The sequence below is a fragment of the Eschrichtius robustus genome, chromosome 20 (assembly GCF_028021215.1).
Source record: "Eschrichtius robustus isolate mEscRob2 chromosome 20, mEscRob2.pri, whole genome shotgun sequence".
NCBI classification, from domain to species: domain Eukaryota; kingdom Metazoa; phylum Chordata; class Mammalia; order Artiodactyla; family Eschrichtiidae; genus Eschrichtius; species Eschrichtius robustus.
The window spans coordinates 54,575,788-54,595,868 of NC_090843.1; the positions used below are offsets into that span (position 1 = coordinate 54,575,788).

The 20,081-nt window shown below is 51.2% G+C and overlaps 1 protein-coding gene across 1 annotated transcript in view; it reads left to right on the forward strand.

Annotated features, from left to right (window-relative positions):
* Positions 1-20,081, forward strand: part of RAP1GAP2 (RAP1 GTPase activating protein 2) — a 212,587-nt gene that overhangs the window by 96,534 nt on the left and 95,972 nt on the right. The window contains exon 4 of the mRNA XM_068529854.1: positions 16,172-16,256. Within this exon, the coding sequence (XP_068385955.1) occupies positions 16,172-16,256 (85 nt within the window). The remainder of the gene's footprint in view (positions 1-16,171; positions 16,257-20,081) is intronic.

Consider the following 20,081-nt stretch of genomic DNA (forward strand, 5'->3'; position numbering starts at 1 on the left):
TCAGCTCTGTGCCTGGGGCGATTGGCGGAGAATCCCAGGGCCCTGCCATGTGGCCTGGGGCCTCGTCAGCCAGGCCTCAGAGGCTCTGACCCAGATAGGCGGGTGGATGGCCCTTTCACTCTGTGCCGTGCTCACCTTCTGATCTGGAGAGGGACCCAGAAAGGACAGGCAGGGGACTGGGAGACGTCAGCCAGCCTTTTGAGCAATAGCAAAGCTAGGACGGGCTACCGCAGTCACCCCTGGTCTGTGTGGACCCTGGGCTCCTTGTCAGACTTGGCCTCTGCCTGCTGTCCTCTCCCAAGGGAGAGCTGGGGCTACAGGGATGATTTGCGGGGGGCCACCTCCACCTGATGGCTTGCGTTCCTGACCTAAGCAGACAGCACACGTGCTGCCTCAACCAGGACACGGCCAAGTCCTTTGCTCGGCCAGACAGGAATTCATTGTTCAGCACCGTTGGAGGTGCGGAGGGTGAGTGGTAGCTGTAAGGAGCTCAGGGTGTGGTTCTTAGAAGCCTGCCTGGAGTTTGCACTGTGAGTGAGGACCATCCTTACCTGGCGGGACCCTGACTGAGCAGGGAAAACCAGGTGTAGTGGTTTCCGTGCTTTGCTGAGGAAAGGCAGAGGTGGGAGAGATCAGAGGGGATGCAGCTTCCCTTTCCTTCATTCTTTCCTTCGCTCATTCACTCCACACATAAACAGGAGAGCTCAGCCCACAGACATTGAGTCATTCTTGAGTTTGAGTTCTAGTCTCTCCACTAACTCGCTGTGAGTTCTTTAGGAAATCATCCCGCCTTCTCCAGGCCTCAGCTGACTCATCTATATACAAGACGAAAACATCACGCCTTGTCCTGATGATCTTCACCAAACCGTGCTTGGCAGGGAAGGTGATGATAAACGTCGTCAGTGCAAATTGTTATATGAATGTAAGGTCTTAGTGTTAACAGACAGTTTTGAGGGTCTGCAGTGCTGCCCTGGGCCCTGTGTTGTCTACGGAGGTGGCCAAGACAGTTCCCGTCCTCAGATCACTTACAGCCTAGTCTGTGAGTAGATTCATTTCTTGGAGGCTCTGCCTGGAAAGTTCTCATCATGCTTCCTCATGGGGTAGTGACCCGTCATAGCCCTCAAGCTCTTCAATTCATTCAACAGATAGTTACCGAGTGCCCAGAGGAGTCGGGTGATGCGTGGGGGGCAGGTTGGAGGCCAGCAAAGGGCCCTGGTGCCCCACTGAGTCTTTTCTTTTTTTAATTTATTTTTGGCTGCGTTGGGTCCTCGTTGCTGCGTGCAGGCTTTCTCTAGTTGCAGCGAGCAGGGGCTGCTCTTTGTTGCGGTGCGTGGGCTTCTCATTGCAGTGGCTTCTCCTGCTGCTGAGCATGGGCTTTAGGCGCGCGGGCTCAGTAGTTGTGGCTCATGGGCTTAGTTGCTCCTCGGCAGGTGGGATCTTCCCGAACCAGGGCTCGAACCCATGTCCCCTGCATTGGCAGGCAGATTCTTAACCACTGCACCACCAGGGAAGTCCCGCCCCACTGAGTCTTGAAGCTGTGCCCGGCTCCTCTAGCAGAAAGAGCTGTGTCCTCTCCCCTTACTTGCTCCTCCCATCCCATCACACACACTAAGTTCCAGCAGTGCCTATTTATCAGCTGATTTTCTGGCTGGCCCAGGAGTGGCCTCTTCCTGTCTCTCTTTGGTCTACTCCTTGGGACAGGGAGATCTGGGAAAGGACAGCAGAGGTCCTGGGCAGGGACCCTTACTTCTCAGTGGCCCCAGCTGCCTGTCGAGGCTGACTTCATGCCTCCTGGGGAGAATAAGGCCATGTCCATGGGCAGACCCTTCCAGCATTATTGATGTTGATGTATCATCTTGTCACTTAAGTGACCAGGGCAGCTGGAAATGATTCAGCAGGAAGGCTGAAACAGCAGCCTTTTCTCAGCCCTGATTCCCTGTGGCAGGTGCTGGGTCTGCTCCCTGGGGCTTCGCCTGCTCTGGTTTGATGGGTTGCATCAGAAGAGCAGAAAGCAGATGTGGCAGGGCCCCTCCCTGCCCCCAGTCCACTTCATGAGATGCCTCTGGATCCTCTGAATTTGTTCCCAATGAGTTTCTATTAATATTTAGGATAAAATGTGAAAATCAGAATTAGAATGGTAGTCTCTCACTCGTGGTGTCCTTTGAAACAATCCAGAATCGATTCTTTGTATTTAAAGGGATATTTTTTAGGCATTTAGCAAATGAAAAGTAACTTTCTCTTAAAAAAATACTCATCCCAGGCCCCTTTCCCAGCAGCGTTGCTTTTGGACCCCAGGTTGTTGTAGGAGGGAACTTCAAGGCTCTTGAACTACTCTTTTCCCAGCAGAATGTTTAATGAATGATCCCAGTGCCCTAGCTGCCAGCTCTCAGAGGCCAGGGCTGCAGGGCTGCAGAGCTGAGTACCAGGATTGATGCTGAGGCCACCAAAGCAGGAGTGTAACAGAGGGGAGCCATCTAGAACTTGCCCTCCAGGGCCCCTTAGAATCCCAGCTTTGTTACTTACTTGCTGTTGGACCTTCCACAAGTCACTTAACCTCTCTGAGTCTCAGTTTCTTCATCTGTAAAATGACAGAATAATTCTGTATCTACCCCGTAGGGTTGTTGAAAAGATGAAATGAAATAATGCATGGAAAGAGCTTCACATAGTACTAAATACATCTTAGCTGGTATGATGAGGATGACGATGATGATGAAGGATGCTTCTTGTATGTCTGCTATCCATGTCCAGAGGAGTAATCCAAGCTCGGAAGCAGAATCAGTTACCAGGGAATGACACGAGCTTAGTAACAGATCAAACTGGTGGGGAACGGGTTAACTGTGTCTCAGACTCTTGAGCAGGGCACTGAGGTCAGTTGAAGCCACAACAGTGAATAGACCAGATTGTAGTGGAGATAGCAGCCTCGTGCCCCATGCTGCTCTAACTTAGCCCTCTAGGTCTGAAGGTCTATGAGTTTCTCATTTTCTTATTCTGAACTCTTGAGTTCATTTAGTGCCAGCTGCTATGCTGGGCATGGGCCAGTGGGCAGGGTACATGTTAGAGACCTGTGAAGGGGCCAGACAGAGGTGGCTTCTGTTCTCACTGATTCAGGAGGTGGGCCTGGCCTGGGAAGTAGGTTTCTGCTCCTCACTTGGGGCTCTTGGTTATCCAGGGGTGCTCCAGGCTGCCAAGCCCTTCTTCTGAACCTTCCAGTCATAGAATACTGCAAGGATCACACCCAGATTCCAGGATGCTCCCGGAGGCTCTCACAATTATCCTTCCTTTCCTAGTGTCCACTAGAGAGAGGCCAGTGCTGGGAGGAGAAAAGAGGTTTGATATTGCTGGGTTTGGTTCATCTGCTTGGGTTCTGTAGGCTGGGTCAGAGCATGTTGTTGGTAAGATGAGATTGTAGCCCTCGCTCCTGCGGGCTGAGTCAGCTATGGTTGATTTCTTGGCCCCAGGGGGATCCCCCTTGCCCTGGACATTCATCTCCCAGTGGTGCAAGAATGAGGGTGGGCCATGTGCCCTGTCTCGGTCCTGGAAAACAGCTCCAAGCATTTGTCTTTCTAATGAGTGAAATTTTCAGATAGGGAATGACATTATTAATTGAAAAGATCAGACATACTTACCCTGAAATGCTATGATCTCTCCCCACTGAGACTATCATTTAGTTTGAACCAATGATGAAAATCCTTAATCTGGTATATCACCAAGTAATAACTTATTCGGAAGAGTTAAGAATTAAGAGGCAGAGTCTTGGAGTGATCGCTTAGCTGGGAGGCTGGTTTGCTCTGTGATAGGGTGACTCCTAATGCCAACAGACTGTTGGGTGGTTTCTTAGCATGGATGGTTTAAAACACCCCTGTGTTGGGCACTCTGGAGGTGGGATCAGGGGGTTGCTCCTTCCTTCCCAGGTTTTACCAGGAATTCAGCCAAGACCTGGTGCCACTTAATGTGCAGTGTATCCTTCCACTAGCACCATTTTTTTGTTTTGTTTTGTTCAATTCAGTAGTCCATGTTTACTTATTATAAGTGTGTAAATATTATTTATTGTTGAGCCAAAGAGGGTGCTATAATTGTGTTTCCCTTCTTGTATAACCTTTTATTTTTCCGAGAGTTAATGAGCAACTCATGTTTCCCCCATTAGTGCAGTTTTCTATATACCTATCTTTATTTTTCTGTTACTATTTTAATTTATTCTACCATAATTCCTTTAATAGCTTTTCTTCCCCCACCCCGAAGCTTATGCCCACTGCATATCCTGTCAGTTCTACTCTTTCTAACAGGAGACCTCACTTCCAGAGCTTTCTATCTTCTGCTGGATTGATTGCTGCTTTTTAACATTAGCCTTCCAAGAAAGTGTGCAAGGTGGTAAATTTTTTGGGCTTTTGCATATTTCAGAATATCTTTGTTCTACTCTCACAGTTGCTTGATAGTTTGCCTGGGTATAAAATGTTAGGTTGAAAATAATTTTCCTTCAGAGTTTTGAAGGTATTATATCATTGTTTATACTAGATTCTATAATTGCTGTTGAAAAGTCTGATGATATGCTGATTTACATTCCTTTGTATATGGTGTGTTTTTATATTTCCTTTCTGGAATTGTTGATGATTTTTCATTTACCTAGGCATACTGAAATGCCCTGACAATGTTTGGGGTGGATCCTTTGTCATTTACTGTGCTGGGTGCTCAGTGGACCCAGAGACTCAGGTCCTTCCTTCAGTTCTGGGAAGTGTTCTTGTACTGATTCTCTGATAAATTTCTCCTGTTAAGGTGAAACAACAACCATTTTATTATGCTCAAACTCTGTGTGTTAGGATTTTAGGTAGTGCACATTGGTGATGGATGGCTTATCTCTGCTCCACTATGTTTGAGACCTCATCTTGGGTGGCTCAGATGGCTGGAGATGGTTGGGATGCTCAGCTGGGGCCATATGTCTGGGGCCTTGGTTCTGGCTTGGTTCCTTGGTTCTTCGCATCTGCTGGGGGTGAAATGTCCAAGATGGTTTCTTCACTTGTATAGACTGAGATGTCTGGGACATCTGAGAGCTGGTTGGGTGTCTCTCCATGCAACCTCTCCACGTGTTAGCCATAGCACGGCAATCTCAGGATTGTCAGACTTCTTACATGCTGGCTTGCTTTCCCTAGAGTAAATGTTCCTAGAGATCGAGGTGGAACCTTCAAGGGTTCCTATGACTCAGCCTTGGAAGTTAAGTAATATTATTTCTTTCCCATTCTGTCAGTGAAAACTGAGTCACAGGGCCAGCCCAGATTCAAGGCAGCAGCGGGGGCGGTACAAGTGCATCAATACCAAGAGATATACTCACTGGGAGGCCACCTTTGGAGACTAGCTACCACAACTCCCCTCTCTCTTCTCTATTACCTCTTTCTGGAAACTTTATTGGTCAGATATTGGATCCTCTGATGTTTTTACCTTTTCTCTTTCATTTTCCATCTTTTTATCTTTTTGTCCTACTTTTTGGGAGACTTCCTCAACTTAGCGTTCCAATCATATTTCTCTTTTCTGAGATCTCTTTCATTCCTGATCATTCCATTTTTACAGTGTTCTCTCCTTGTGTTGTGCATGTAAAATCTTGTCTTATATCTGAGGCTGTATTACTTTATAGTATATTTTGAATTTTCCATTGGTTCCTTGCAGTGTCTGTTTCTTTCAGGTTCCTCATGTTTATTTTGATGTCTCTTGCTTATGTTGGAGGCTTTCCTCAAATGTCTGGCCACCCTTAGCTGTCCCTCGGTCCTTAAGAGTGAGGTACTGGAAGTGGGTTGGGAGCCCTGTGTGCTTGGGCTGGCATGCACCTGGCGGTTTCCATGCAGGGTGATGATTGGGTAGTAAGCTGCCCTTTTCATTGGAGGAACCTAGGTGTTGTCTTTTCTTAGGGATGGTTCAGTATCTCGTGGTGGTGGCGGTTGATGAGGTCATGTCATTGGTGAGGAAGTGAAAGGTTGGGGGATGGGGTCCAAAGACTTAGTGTCTCAAGTATCAAACACTCCCCCAGGTCATCCATCCCCCATCCTTCTTCCAGGCACTTGTAATCTCTTCTAGGCTGAATTTTCTTCTTCCATTGCATTTGCTTGTGTCGTTTCACACCTTTTTAAGGGGCTTCAGAAGAAGCAAAATAAATGCATGTGATCAGTCTGATAGGTTCATCATAAAGTCTCAGCAGGCTTAAGAGTACATCTATCTCTATCTCTATGTCCATATCCATATTTATATTCATCTCTCCTAAAGGAAGTGAGAGAGAACTGCTTAACAATTATTTTTTATTGTGATACATGTCCTATGTCCAAACTGATGCGCGAAATGCGCACCCATATACTTGCTATCCAGGTCAGGAAATCCGCACAGGTTGGGAAAATGCTGATATTCTGTGCCTTTGTGACTCCGTGGCTTTATGCTTTTGATTCTGAAGCTGTCTGGGGCTGTGACCTTGTGAGCTGGCTGCCTTTGCTCTGACCATGATGTAGCTCCCTCAGCTGAGGCCAGGCAATGCTAAGCAGAACCGCTGACCACGTGAGGGAAGCTGCTCACTCAGCAGTTTTCAAGGGATGCAGTACGTTAGGGGCTGGATGACCGGCAGGTAGGTTATTTCCTCAGTGCTGTGGACATGGAGCCTCTTGGACAATGGGGTGACTTGCCCACCATCGCTTCCTTGGCACTTGCTCTTCGCTTGGCTTCCAAACTCCATCCGGGCATGGTCCTCCCTCTCACCTCTTCTTATCTGCCCTGCTGAAGGCTTCTGTTCCTTTTTGCTTTTTCAGCCCTACCTGTTCTCCCTGGGGGCCTCCTTTCCTCTCATGGCCTCAGCTCCTGCCTCTGTTTTCCTTACACCTGTGTCTCTGTTTAGGCTGCAGTTCTTTTCTGATCCCACCTGGGGATCCCAGGGGCTCCTGAGCTGCAGCACATCCAGAATGAACGCTTTATCATCTGCCTCTGCAAGCCCAGTTCTCCTCCTCTGTCTGTGTCATGGTTGAAGCATCACTCAGTTTTTTGAAACCCAAGTCTTTTCACGTTCTTGGCTGTCTCTTCCTCCTTTTCTCTTAGTCACCAAGTGCCCTTAATTTTGGCTATGAAATGCCTGATGGATCGGACCCTTTCGTTTCATTTTTGTGACCATAAGCAGAATGGAGCCCCTCCCACGCTGTTCCTCCCTCCGCCCCTCCCCTTCCAGTCACTGCGTCCTCCGCTCTGCTGCCTGGGCCCTCCAGCAAAGCCCTGAAGGTCAGCCACCTGCCTTCCACGTCCACGCTCCCCTTTGCCCATGAGACAGAGTTCAGCTTGCTCAGTGCCTGTTTCCCAAACCACCTTCAGTGCTTCTGTCATGTCTGTGTGACACCTGTATCCGTTACTTAATAGTTTTCTTTAACTGGCTCAGTTTTAAAAACTTGAATGAACTCATTTTAGAAGGCGACATTATGTCACTAGCATAAAGGCAAGATCAGGGTGGCCTGCCACAAGTAGAAGATCAATAAGCGATTACTGCAATAAAGAGCACCCCAGATCACCTCAGGGGCCCGCAGGGAAGCGTGCCCCCCACTCTGGGAAAGTGCGACGTGGATGCTTTTCCTGAGCGGGCTCTAGCTCTTCCCGGCAGGCAGGGTGGCGCCGTGGTTAACATCGTGGACTGCGGAGCCAGACTGCGTGGGTCCAAGCTTTGCTCTGCTACTTTCCTGCTGTGGGAACTTGGGCGAATAACTTAACCTCTCTGAGTCTCAGTTTCCCCATCTGTGAAGTGGGGTTAATGATATTTGCTGCAAAGAGTTGTTGTGAGTATGAGACGAGATAGGATATGTGGGTCACTTCCAACAGTACTTAGTACATGAGAAACCCGGAGGCCTGCTTGCTAGTTTTCACTTTTCCTTTTTGAGGGCCTGTTAAGTGCCGGGCATGTGTTCCTCTGCGGCCCCGTAGTGCTCCTTGCTTTCGCTCCTCTGTGCCTCTGTTGAGGGCCTTTCCCCTTCCTCTTTCTCTCCCAGACAGATGCTGGCCTTTCCCTCCAGGTCTGGCTCAGCTGTCACCTCCTCGGTAACCTTAGCTGATCTCCCAAGGAGACCTGGCCCCCTCTTTATTCTGTATCTGTTTTAACCCATAACCCACAGTGCACATTTGGCAGATGGGTCTTTCACGTGGGTGCGCTGTGCCTCCAGGACGGCTTTTGCATTTTCACTTCTCCCTCCTGGATTGTCTTCTCAGAGGCGTGTAAATAATCCTGACGTCACCGCTCACGCTAAGACACATAGCCCATCCTTGGTCCCCAAGAGCTCAAGCCCAAAGGACGTGGAAGCTGCTGGCCGGTGTTCTCCTTTCAGATGCTGCCGTGGCACTTGGGCCCGGCAGAGCTGGCTTTCTCATTGTGACTGGAAGGAATTGGAGTCGGAGATCTTGGGGTTGAGGCCCGGCTCTCCAGTTGTCTGGCTCTGTGACCCTCAGGCCCACATGGAACCCCTCTGAGTCTCCGCTTCCTCATGTGTGAACCCTACGGCCTGAGTCAGTTCTAAAGCTTATGTGTTCAGTAAAGGCGTATTTTCCCGGGAGTGTGGAGGTTTGCCCTGTGGACGGGTTGGTCCATCACCTCTGAGTTGTGATGCCGGGAGGGAGGCTGTGTCCCCCCCCAGCCGGGGGCCACAGCTGGTTCTCATGGCTGGTTTGCCCTGTCGTGTGCTGCTCCTCCTGAAACCTGCCCTTTCTCCTACCCCTGGCCCAGTTTAGGGATTCGGGGTCCGCCAGGGAAGGGCAGTGCCCTCCTCCCCCTACACACCCAGAGAGACGCCGGCATGTTCTTTGCAGCTGCAGGCTCGGAGCATCGCCCCGGCCTCCCCTTGGTCCCACGTGCTGGCCTGCGGCTGAGGCACACCTGGCACACCTGCGCAGCCGTAGACCCGTAGATCCCCGGGGCCCCTGCCCCACCTCTCCCCTCACACAGGGCCCCGGCACTCGTGCTTTATAAACGTCTGTCCATAAACCAGCCGTGCTTCCTCAGGTTCTTCCTGAGATGTCATGACCTGCTCACCTCCCACGTTCATGCTGAGGTGACGGGGGAGCCGCAGCTCTTCTCAGGAGAAGAAGAGAGAGGCTCGCTGCGGGGTTTGGGCATCTCCCTCTGCCTCTTCGGGCCTCAGTGCCCTCGTCACCATGATCAGGCTGTCGGGTGGCTTCTGTTGGTTTCTCCAGGCTCTGCTGGTCTCTGCGTCTGTGAACCCTGGGATTGGGTGGGCATGGTGGGGTGGGATTGGAGTTGCATTCCCTGGGGAGTTTTGCATCCTCGAGGGTCCAGAGTTGTGCTCTGAGTCTCCTGGACCCTCTTAGAGTGTGCATGGGAATGGGATGTGTCACCAGAGCCAGCCCTGCCAGGTGCGGACAGGTGAGCAACACCTGCTCCTTCCCAAGGGGCTCTCCAGGGGGGGATCGGGACTCAATCCCTCCATGTGTTGGAGCCTCTCATTCCTGAATCCTGTGTCCCCTTCCCTCCCTCCGTTCCCCCGCCCGTTCTGCTGGGCTGGCATCCTTTTCCCCTTCTACACTGGCCCCAGCAGAGTGTGGACAGTAATGTCTTCACCTCCATGTCTGGGCCCTTGGGGCTTGGGATCAAGCCATGTGCACAAACCCAGGGCCTGGTGGCCCACCCACAGTGGCTGGACTCTCCTGTCTGAAGTATGTGGGCATCCAGGTTCCCTCGGATTTGAAGCCGTCCCTGCCTCCTCTCTGCTCTTTGATTGGCTTTCTGCCTTCGTGTCCCCGCCACCATGCCCATTCCCTCCAGCTTATCTGACGGCAGCCTTGGCAATGACAATGGTGACCAGGTATTATGTTTTTGCTGTGGACCAGGCACTGTGCTAAGTGCTTTATAGGCCTTATTTAGACCACCCAAGGAGGTGAGTAGTATTATACAATTTTACAGATGAGGAAGCTGAGGTGGGGAGAGGTGAAATAACTTGGTCACGGTCACACAGCTAATCAGGGGTGGCACTGGAATTCAAATCCAGGTGTGTTGGACCAGAACGCCAGGGCTTTTGATCCACTGTACACACTGTCTGCCTGCCTCCCTCGAGGCTGGAGCCTGGCCCTCTACTCCAGCATCTGCCAGGCTGTCCTGCCATGATGGACAGAACTTCTCGGACATGTTTCCAACCACAGGGATGCCCCAGCACTGCTGGCTGCTGGAATGAGGGCTACGTGATTGTGCCTCTGGCCTTGGGTCTCTGTAGACAGCAAGGTGGATTCCTCTGGGCAGGGACCCCAAGCCCATACCCAGCCCGGTCCCTGCTCGTCCCTCCCCGTCCCTCCCCCTGGCCCGGCTTGCCCAATGACCACACAATTCTCTGGCACCACGAAAACTGTCTAAGACTCTAGTCATATTGAGGAGTTGAGCGCAATTTTCCGAGTCCAGTGCAGGGAGCAGGAGTTGGGGGTTAGCTTGCCCATTCTGCAGAGGGGAAAGCAGAGATAATAAGACTCTGAGGGTCCAGCTTGTCACGGCTAGAGCTGGTGGGCGCCAGTCCTGGCTTCTAATTCCCTTTTCTTCCCATCGTATCTCCTTCTTATGATGATTTCTCTGGAAGCTTTTAAATATCATTTTGTTTTATTTCCTATCGTTTATGGTCTAGTTGGTTATGCAGGGTTTGGAAATGTGAAAAGTTGGAACTCCAAAACCCTCTCCTAAGTTCTTAAGTACTATGCTGCAAGTACTTAAGAACGCTGGGGGTGGGGAAGAAAGGCACTGCTTTCAACAGGTGGGATTAGTCAGGAAACCGTACTCAGAATCTTCAGCATCTCCAGAATGCAAGACCCTGCACACAGCCCGGGGCCCCGGGGCCACCAAAAGGCAGCCAGAGAAGAAAATTAAGCAGCAGGAATGACAGAAATGGAGCCCATTCAGCCCCTTCATCCTTATTTCTTTCTAAAAAATTGAGGTATTATTTACATACCATGAAATTCACCCTTTTAAAGTGTACAATTCAGTGGTTCTTAGTATATTCACAAAGCTGTGCCATCACCACTGCATAGTTCCAGAACATTTTTATCACCTCTAAAAGAAACCCCGTACCCATGAGCAGACCCTCCCTACCCCTTCTCCTTCTGCCCCTGCCCCCTGGCAACCACTCATCTGCTTTCTGTCTCTGGATTTGCCTATTCTGGACATTTCGTATAAATGGAATCATGTAATAGGTGGCCTTTTGTTTCTGGCTTTTGTCATTTAGCATGTTTTTGAGGTTCATCCATGTTGTAGCATGTATCAGTACTTCATTCCTTTTTATGGCTGAATAATATTCCATTGTGTGGAGGAACCGTGTTTTGATTATCCATCCATCAGTTGATGGATGCTTGGGTTATTTACACCTATTGGCTATTGTGATAATGTGTCTCGTTCCTTTTGGTTTGGTTTTCCTGGGAAGCTCTTCATAGCAGCCAGCTGTTTGCATTTCTCTAGCTTGGCTACTTGGAAAGCAAGAGAAAGCAGGGCCGAACATAGGGTGGCTGGGGAGCTGGTGTAGTGGGAGATGCAGACAAGGGGAGTGTGTAGGTTTGGGAGAAACTCTGTACCAGAGAGAGGGCTTAAACCTGGCCCCAGAGCCATCTGCTGTTACAGGGGATTTTTCCTGTTGTTGATTATTAACCGATAGTTACGATCCTGACGGTAGATCCCCGGGGCTAGAACTGGTGCTTATTTGAGATGCCAGAAATGTTTTCAAAGACACATAAACAGCCCTGGACCCTTGCTTCTCTCTTTCCACTTGGAAACCTGATCACCATTTTATGAGTTATAATAATAATGGTCTACATTTGTATAGGACTTTATATATTATTTCACAGCCATTATGTTTAATTCCTCAGAACATTATCACCCCCATCTTTGCAGAGGAAGGAACTGGGACACAGAGAGGTGAGGTAACTTAACCAAGGTCACACAGTGGGGTAGCAAGTAGAGACAAACATGAACCCAGGAATCTCTTGATTCTTAATGTAGGTCCTTTTCATAGAAATGTGGGAGAGATGATAGCTGCAATGACTTCACATGGTCTGGGGCAGAGACACCGGAGGCTGGAGACGAGGACCCTGGAGGCCTGGGTGCTGTAAGTGGGGTCTTTGCCTGGAGGTCTGCCCAGTTCCCTGTGAACAGCCCCATCTGTGTGAGTCATCCCCCTGCTTTCTCAGCTTCCTCTCCCGCCTCTTTGATCATTTCCTCCTGAGATTTACATTTGGCTAAAGCCAGATACGACCTCTCCCGGCCTCCCTGAGCCCTCCCAGCTGGGGAAAGAATCACAGAGTAGAGAACCTCAGCGCCAGGCAGCTCTGGGGCAGAGGGGTGCTGAGTGGGCTGCGCCTCCAGGACCCTAGCGGCGGGAGGCTCTTCTGACCTGCTCATTCACACCTGCTCTTACCACCCTTCTCTTTTAGCTGAGTGTGTAATCTCCCTGCTTCCCTCCTCTGCCTCTATCACCAGCCCCTCTTCTTGTGGGTTCCTGGGTAGGCCTGGGACCCTGCGGCCTTAGAGCTGCCTGTGAGCTGGCTTGGCTCGAGAGGCAGTTTTCAACCTTAGTGCCATGACCCGTGTCAAGATCACTGTGGGTTACAAGAAAGTCATTACAAATAAGAGGGAGGATACCATTTCTGCTAATAATTTACCTTTTGCTTATAATAAATTAGAGCAGATTCAAGGTTATCTCTTGAGATAATCATGTCACTTTCACCACTCAGTATGTGTGATGTGTTTGGCTGAGAAAGGGCTGGAACTGCATTGAGTACCATGTTCTTACTCTGTCTTATCTTAGCACCAGCTGGTGGCTAGGCCGGGCCGGGCTGTCCTTGGGAGGGTGGCTTACACGCAAATGCCATTGGATGTGAGGTCTGGGGCAGGGCGAGGTGGAGCCCAGCTGACCATAGCAGGGGTGGTGAGACTGAAGCAGGGATTTCATCCTTTTGGGTTTTGGTCTTCCAGTTACAAAGCCAAGGATAGAACATGGGACTTGGGCAGTGTATTTGTTTCCTAGGGCTGCTCTAACCAAGTGCTACACACCAGGCAGCTTAAAACAAAAGACATTTATTGTCTCAGTTCTGGAGGTGAGAAGTCCAAAATCAAGGTGTCAGGATGGCCACGCTCCTCTTTAAGGCTCCAGGGAAGAATCTTCCTTGCCTCTTGTAGCTTCTGATGGTGGCCTGCAATCCTTGGCCTTCCTTGGTGCTCCAGGTGCATCATTCCAACCTCTGCCCCTGTTGTCACATGGCATTCTCCCTGTGTGTCTGTGTCTTCAGGTGGCCACCTTCTCCTCTTATAAGGACACTAGTCATATTGAATTAAGGGGTCACCTTAATGACCCCTTAAGTTAATCTCTTAACTTGAGTACATCTACAAAGACCCTATTTCCAAACGAGGTCACATTCACAGGTAGGTGAAGACTTCAAAATATCTTGGGACTTCCCTGGCGGTCCAGTTGTTAAGACTGTGCTTCCAATGCAGGGGGCGCGAGTTCGATCCCCGGTCAGGGAGCTAAGATTCCAAATGCCGCACAGCGCGGCCAAAAAAAAAAAAAAAAAGGCTTCGAAATATCTTTAAGGCAGTTCATGATTCAATCCATAACAGGCAGTCAGCTCTTAAATAAGTACCTTTGGCTCCTAGGAGGGAGGGCTGAAGTCGAGAGTAGGGTTTAGTGCCGTGTGGCCCATCCCCTCCCGTAAAGCCATTCCAAGCCATCTAGGTACCAAGGCAGGGTAGTTTCTAATTTGCGGCCATCGGTGTGCATGTGCTCTGGGTTCTGATCTTTTTGAGGGCAGTGGTCATGCCTTCTGCCCAGCCTGGTGTCCCCTCTGGAGTCTTGGACAGGGCCCTGGAGCTAGCAGGAGGCCGAGAGCCACTGGTGCTCCTTCCTGCTCCAGCACCTTCCAGGCTCCAAGCATCATTTGGGAAATCATTCTGGCAGATGCCCCGTGCTCCCACGTGATAGTCCTCACCGCTTCCTGGAGACTGGTCCAGGGAGAACAGACTGGCTAAGGGGAGAGAGGCTCAGTCCACGAAGGGCTGGGTACGAGGGCCCTTTGCCTGGGACTCAGGGACCTTGATAATAATCTCAGCTGCTCTGGTCCTGCGGGCGTGGACATCTTCCACCTTATGGAGAGAACCGGCCAGTGTGACTATGTATATGAGGGTCCCCCGACCACTGATATGAAAAACCTGCTGGCATTGTCCTCCTCTAGGGTTTGTGTTCCCAGAGAGCCAGGGCGGCTACTGGTCAAGTTTGCTCACAAGCCATCTCCAGGGGAGTAAGCCAGAGGTCCTCAGCGAACCCCACACAGTCCTGTAGATGCTGGGTGGGGGCTTGCCTCCCCTCCCTTCCCTGCATGGTTTTCCCTTCCAGGCTCCCAGACCCACCGAGGAACTGCCCTGTCCGTCCTCACCTCAGGGGACCTGAGGGTAATGCTTCCCTTCCCTGAGCATCTTTCCTCCGTTCCTTTTCTGTCATCATGAGTCTCGGGCTGCAGGCCCATTGAGGAGGAGCAGTGCCTGCTTGGAAAGGGTGGAGTGGCTAGCGGAAGCAAGCTCGTTTCCCACCCAGCTCTGTGGGATCCACAGGCAGGCGAGGGCCAGAGCAGCCAGAGGTTACCCACAGTGGTAACATCCAAGGCCATAAATGCAAGGGGAGGCTGGTGGCCCTGACTGAGAAGTAGAAGGAGCTGCGTCCGTTCCTTTGTGTGTGACCGTGTGTGCGCGCACGTCTTGAGTGTTGAGTCTTGGCTCTTTGGTTCTTGTGTTAGTTACAGACTGGATCAGGAGGGAGGGAACCCCACTCTCCAGTCATCGGAGTGAGTCCAAGGTCCAGGAATAAAGGAGGAGGAAGGCAGATGGAGGTGCAGAAAGGGGGATTGGCAGGGTTGAGGTTAATGGGGTCACATGGGTCCTCCACCGAGCCAGATGTTCACACAGCCTCCTTACCTGGCTTCCTGGAGAACAGGTGACAGGGACAGGCAGGGGCTGTGCCAGGGTAGCTGGGCCTGCCTGGGCTGACGGGAGCCAGGCTGGGGTGGTGTCTGAGCCCCAGGGCCAGGGTTTCCTCTGGAAAGAGGGAGGGCGGGGGTCTGTAGGGAACATGGCTTCTCTCACGAAGGGGGCTTGGGGTTGGAGCTGTCACCCTCACTGGCAGGACATGGGCTGGAACAAAGTACAGAAGCATTCTCTCCAGGTGGCAGTGGGGGCCCTTTGGTCATTTAAGTGGGACCAGGTTGGGGTCTGACTCTTGGCTGCTTCAGGGTGGGGCTCTGGAGAAGCAAACAGTTGCAAAATTGGGGGCTTTGTGGCTCAGCCTGGTCTTCTCAGGCTCTTAATTCTGTTATCCTTGCCTCTCCCTCCTGTCCCAGGATATAGCCAGGGCATGTCCTGGACACCAGAGTCCCTCGTCCGGAGACTCCCCCAGGTTCTGCCCAGCTGGCCCTGTGCGTAACCATTGCTCTGAAGGCTTTTTCGTGGCACACATTCTCCCTACTGATTGGACTGTAAACCAGCACTCCCTGGTCACCAGCAAGGGCCAGATGGAAAGTGGGGAGTGTGTGAGAGCAGCGGACTTGTCGCAATTGTGTTGTCATGGTGACACAACTCTGTTTAGCTGCCTCTCCACGGTCCTAGCCCACATGGACTAAAATAAGTTTTACCTGCAGCATACACAGCAGGCAGCCCTGTCTTCCCAAAGTCTGACCAGGACGTGTGTGTGTGTGTGTTTGTGTGTGTGTGTGTGTGTGTGTGTGTGTGTGTGTGTTTAGGGACAAAGGGGCCCCCCCAGGGAGGATGAATTGAAAACGTTTACCCCTCTCCCCTTCTTTTCCTTCCCAGTCCTGGATCTCTTTAGACCTGTGGTTCTCAGACCTCAGCATCACAATCACCTGGAGAGACTGTGAAAACACAGATTCCTGGGCCCCATTACCCTGGAGTCTGGTGTGCACCTGAGGATGTGCATTTCTAACAGGTTTCTGGGTGATGCTGGTGCTGTGGTGCAGGAACCACCCTGGGAGAAGCCCTGCCTAAGATTTTAGCACATCCTGGCAAAGAAATGCACCGGCTCTATTTTCTGCATGTGTTAGACTGTGTCCTTAAGCCCAGCTGCTGTTAGAGGAGAGAGGGGAGGGACAGACAGGCCCCCACTCACCTCTTCTGTGTTCTGTGGCCTAACAGGAAGCAGGAGCTGGCCAACAGCTCGGATGTGACCCTCCCAGACCGGCCGCTGTCCCCTCCTCTCACTGCGCCTCCCACCATGAAGGTAAGAGGCTTCCGGCTGGTAAGTGGGGAGGGGAAGTGGGCGGCGAAAGTGCTGTTGCTTTGGCCCCTGGCCCGGCTGCTTCTGTCCCCATGGGGGCCTTGGAGTGTCTCCACACCTCTGAAGGCAGCGTCCACTTGAGATTACCAGTGTAGGAGGAAAGTGTGATTGTGAGATTCAGGGGTGTCAAGGGGCAGTGAGGAAATAGACTGGGGCTGAATGGGGTGGGCGGGATGCTTGGTGATTAGTGAGAGGCCTTGTGGAGCTGTAGGTTCCGGCACAAGGGGCCCAGGCGGGAGTAAGTGGGGACACTCAGAATGCAGCTGGGAGCCTTACGGGGCTACTGCCCAGAAGGGCTGCCTGGGGCTGGGACCCTCCTGGGACTTGAATGGCACTTGTGTGCTGCTCTACCTGCCTCTGACTGGCCTCCTGGGCTGGCCCTGTCACCCTAATCTCTGTGGGAGAGTTGCATTGGAGGTTCTGGGAGCCAGTAATTCTTTTCCTATTAGCACTTCATTCACAAATCTCTTTCCTGGGAGACTACATCCCAGGACCCTGAGGGGGCTGCATCCTCCCTACACTGAGCTCTCACCCTTTACTGTTCAGTCTTCCTGGCAGGGTGGCCACATGGGCCTGAGCTGGCCCTCAGGGAGGACTTTGGTTCAGCCAGTATTCCTGCCTAGGCAGCAATGCACCTCCCTCCTTCCCTCACTTTGCCAGGTGAGGACTAGCTCTGAAGACGTCACCTGAGTCATCTGAGGGGACATCTAGGCCAGCCCCCATCTCTGTCCTGGGGTTCTGCTACAAGGTGACTCACAGGGAAGTAATTAGGTATCTCTTTCCTGGGAGTCCCTGTTGTACCCCCTCTTCCCTGACCTAATCTATTGCAAAGTGATACCCTCAAAGGAGGTAGATAAAAGCCATCTTCCCATTATCATCCCACATTGAATGCCCATCACACATAGAACTGTGGGGGAATATCACAGAATGGCAGTCAGAGCCTGTCCTGGTTGAATTAGGAATGCAGGAGTGGGTAGGGTGCAGGGCTGACCTAGGAGACAGCTCTGCTCTCCTCCTGGTGGGGTACCCAGGGGCATTGAACGCCAGACCACCTTCATCAGCCTAGTCACAGTGCTGGCATCCGAGCCAGGTGCTGGGGTGGCTTGTTTGCACAGGGAATTACTGACGCATATCGCCATTCTGAGTTTTAGTCCCTTGGTCTGCAGAGTTGGGTGTGGGATGCTTGTCTCTTTGCTCATGGATGGCGGGAGTTTGCAGGGAGGAATTCTGAAAGTCTCCTAGGAGGAGTCACTGAGTTCTCTTGGCAGGCTTTACTTATGTGCTCATTTAATTTACCCAACACCCAATGTTTATTTAAATGTTGTGTTAGTCAAGGCTCTTGGTGGCAAGTGACAGAAACATAACTCGCTTTGGCTTAAGCATAAAAGAAAATTTATTGCCTTCGTAATGGCAAGTATAGATTCCAGGCACAGCTGCATCCATGAAATCCGTCTCTTACCATTTCTCTTCTGTGTTTCATCCTCTGTCAAGCTCTGGCTCTGTGGTGGCAGATGGTGACAGTAGCTCCTACTTGCTAAGTAACTCCAGTGGAAAGAAGAGTATCATTTTTTCCCCAGTAGTTCTAACAAAAGTCCCAGGGAGGAAGCTCATTGGCTGGGCTTAGGTCACATGTCTATCTCAGAGATGGAAGGCTCTGACTGGCCAGATCTGGGTCTCTTGTCCACTGTCTAAACCAGTTGTCCCCAACTTTTTTGGCACCAGGGACCGGTTTTGTAGAAGACCCATTTTTCCACAGACCGGCAGTGGTTGGGGGGGTTGGAATGGTTTCGGGATGATTCAAGCGCATTTCATTTATTGTGCACTTTATTTCTATTATTATTACATTGTAATATATAATGAAATAATTATACAACTCACCATAATGCTGACAGGAGGTGGAGCTCAAGTGGTAATGCGAGCGATGGAAAGCAGCTGTAAATACAGATGAAGCTTTGCCTGCCACTCACCTCCTGTTGTGAGGCCCGATTCCGAACAGGCCACGGACCGGTACCGGTCCACGGCCCGGGGGTTGGGGACCCCTGGTCTAAACTGTAAGAACGGATAATGGGGGAGGGGTGGCGGTTTAAAGGAAAATTGAAGGTGCTACAATGAGAGGCAGAGGAAACGGATGCAGGGCAGGCAAGACCAACAGCTTTCTACTACACGTGCTGACCATGTGCCAGGTCTAGTGCTGAGCACTAGGGACCTAGTAGCAACAAAGCAGTATGATCCCTGTTCTCTTGGAGTTTGTCTTCCAGCTACAGAGACAAAAGTTGAAAAAATAATTTCAAGAATGAGGGATGGACAGTTAGGTGTGATGAATGTTCCAAAGGAGAAGCACAGCATGGCTAGGACAATATAAGGTCTGTGGAGGGGAGATCTAATCGAGTCTTGGAGAGGGTCAGGGAGGGCTTTGAGGAAGTGAACCCTGAGAGTGGAGTAGGACTTAGTGAAGCAGAAGTGCAGTCAAGGTGGAGGAAAGTGTTCTAGATGCTTGTCACTCAGAGCGAGGCCAAGAGACCAGCTGCACCTGCCTCATTTGGGAGCTCCTTAGAAATGCAGTCTCTCAGGCCTCACTGCAGACCACTGAATCAGGATCTGCATTTTACCAACATTCCCTAGTGATTCACATGCACATTACAGCTCCAGAAGCACTGCTGTAGGCTCCGTCCTCCCTGAGGCAGGAGAGAAGGTTATTCTCGAGGAACAAGAATGGCTAGAGCACTCACAGTTAGGGACAAAGGGGCAGACCCTTGGAAGTTTTGCTCAAGATTTTGGGCTTTATCCTAACTAAGGGCATCGAAGTCATTGAAGATTTTAGTCAGAGGAGTAAGGTGACAGGACTTTTGCAAAGTCACCCCGGCTCGTGTGGAGGATGTGTGGGACGGAACGGAGTGGAAGTGGGGTGAGTTGGGAGGCCACTGCAGGAGTCCAGTGGGAGAGGACTGACTCTGAGGGGCCTGTGACCACCTGGAAGTGGTCAGATCTCAGAGATCTCCCAGGAGGTGGCTTGGTGAGATATGAGGATTTGGGGAGAAGTAGGAAGCAAGAATGGTCCAGGTTTGCATCAGCCGGATAAACGATACAGCCATTCTCTGAGAGGGGGTGACCCAGGAGGGAGGATGAGGATTTAAGTTCTAAGTGCTGACTTGGACATGCTTGAGACACCGATGGGGGTGTCATTGGGGGCCAGGCTCAGAAGAAGGGTGTGACTGGAGATAAAAATCTGGAGTCATTTTTGTAGAGATGGGAATTGAAGCTGGGGGTGGAGGGGTGGGTGGGTTGGTGAACTCTCCAGGGAGAGGATGGAGTGAGAATATGGGAGATTCCTGGGGTGGCCTCCCCAGGGAAAGACTGGTGTGGACGAGGCTGGGGACAGGGTGAGAGGGATGGGCAGGTGTGTCAACTACGGTGGCGAGGCCAGGTACCATGTGGAGCTCACGGTGGCCTCTGGGGTCAGTGTCCCGGTGGCTACTTAAAACTACGATGCTCATTTACGTCTCCCCAGCCTGCTCAGCACAGAGGGAGCAGCCGTGTCGGGACTGCATTTACCAAGTCATGTTGTTAGCCCAGCGCGTCCCTGCATTGAGTTCAGGGCAGCGACTGCGTCCTGTTCTGTGGGTTCCTAGTTCTGGTAGATGTTTATGGTGTGTTGACTATTCTGGAATCCAGGTTGGAGGAGCAGGCACTTCCCTTCCACTCCTCTGGTTTTGTCTGAATCTCCTATCCCAGCAGACCCTCTTTCTCCAGGTAATACTTTTCTAAATT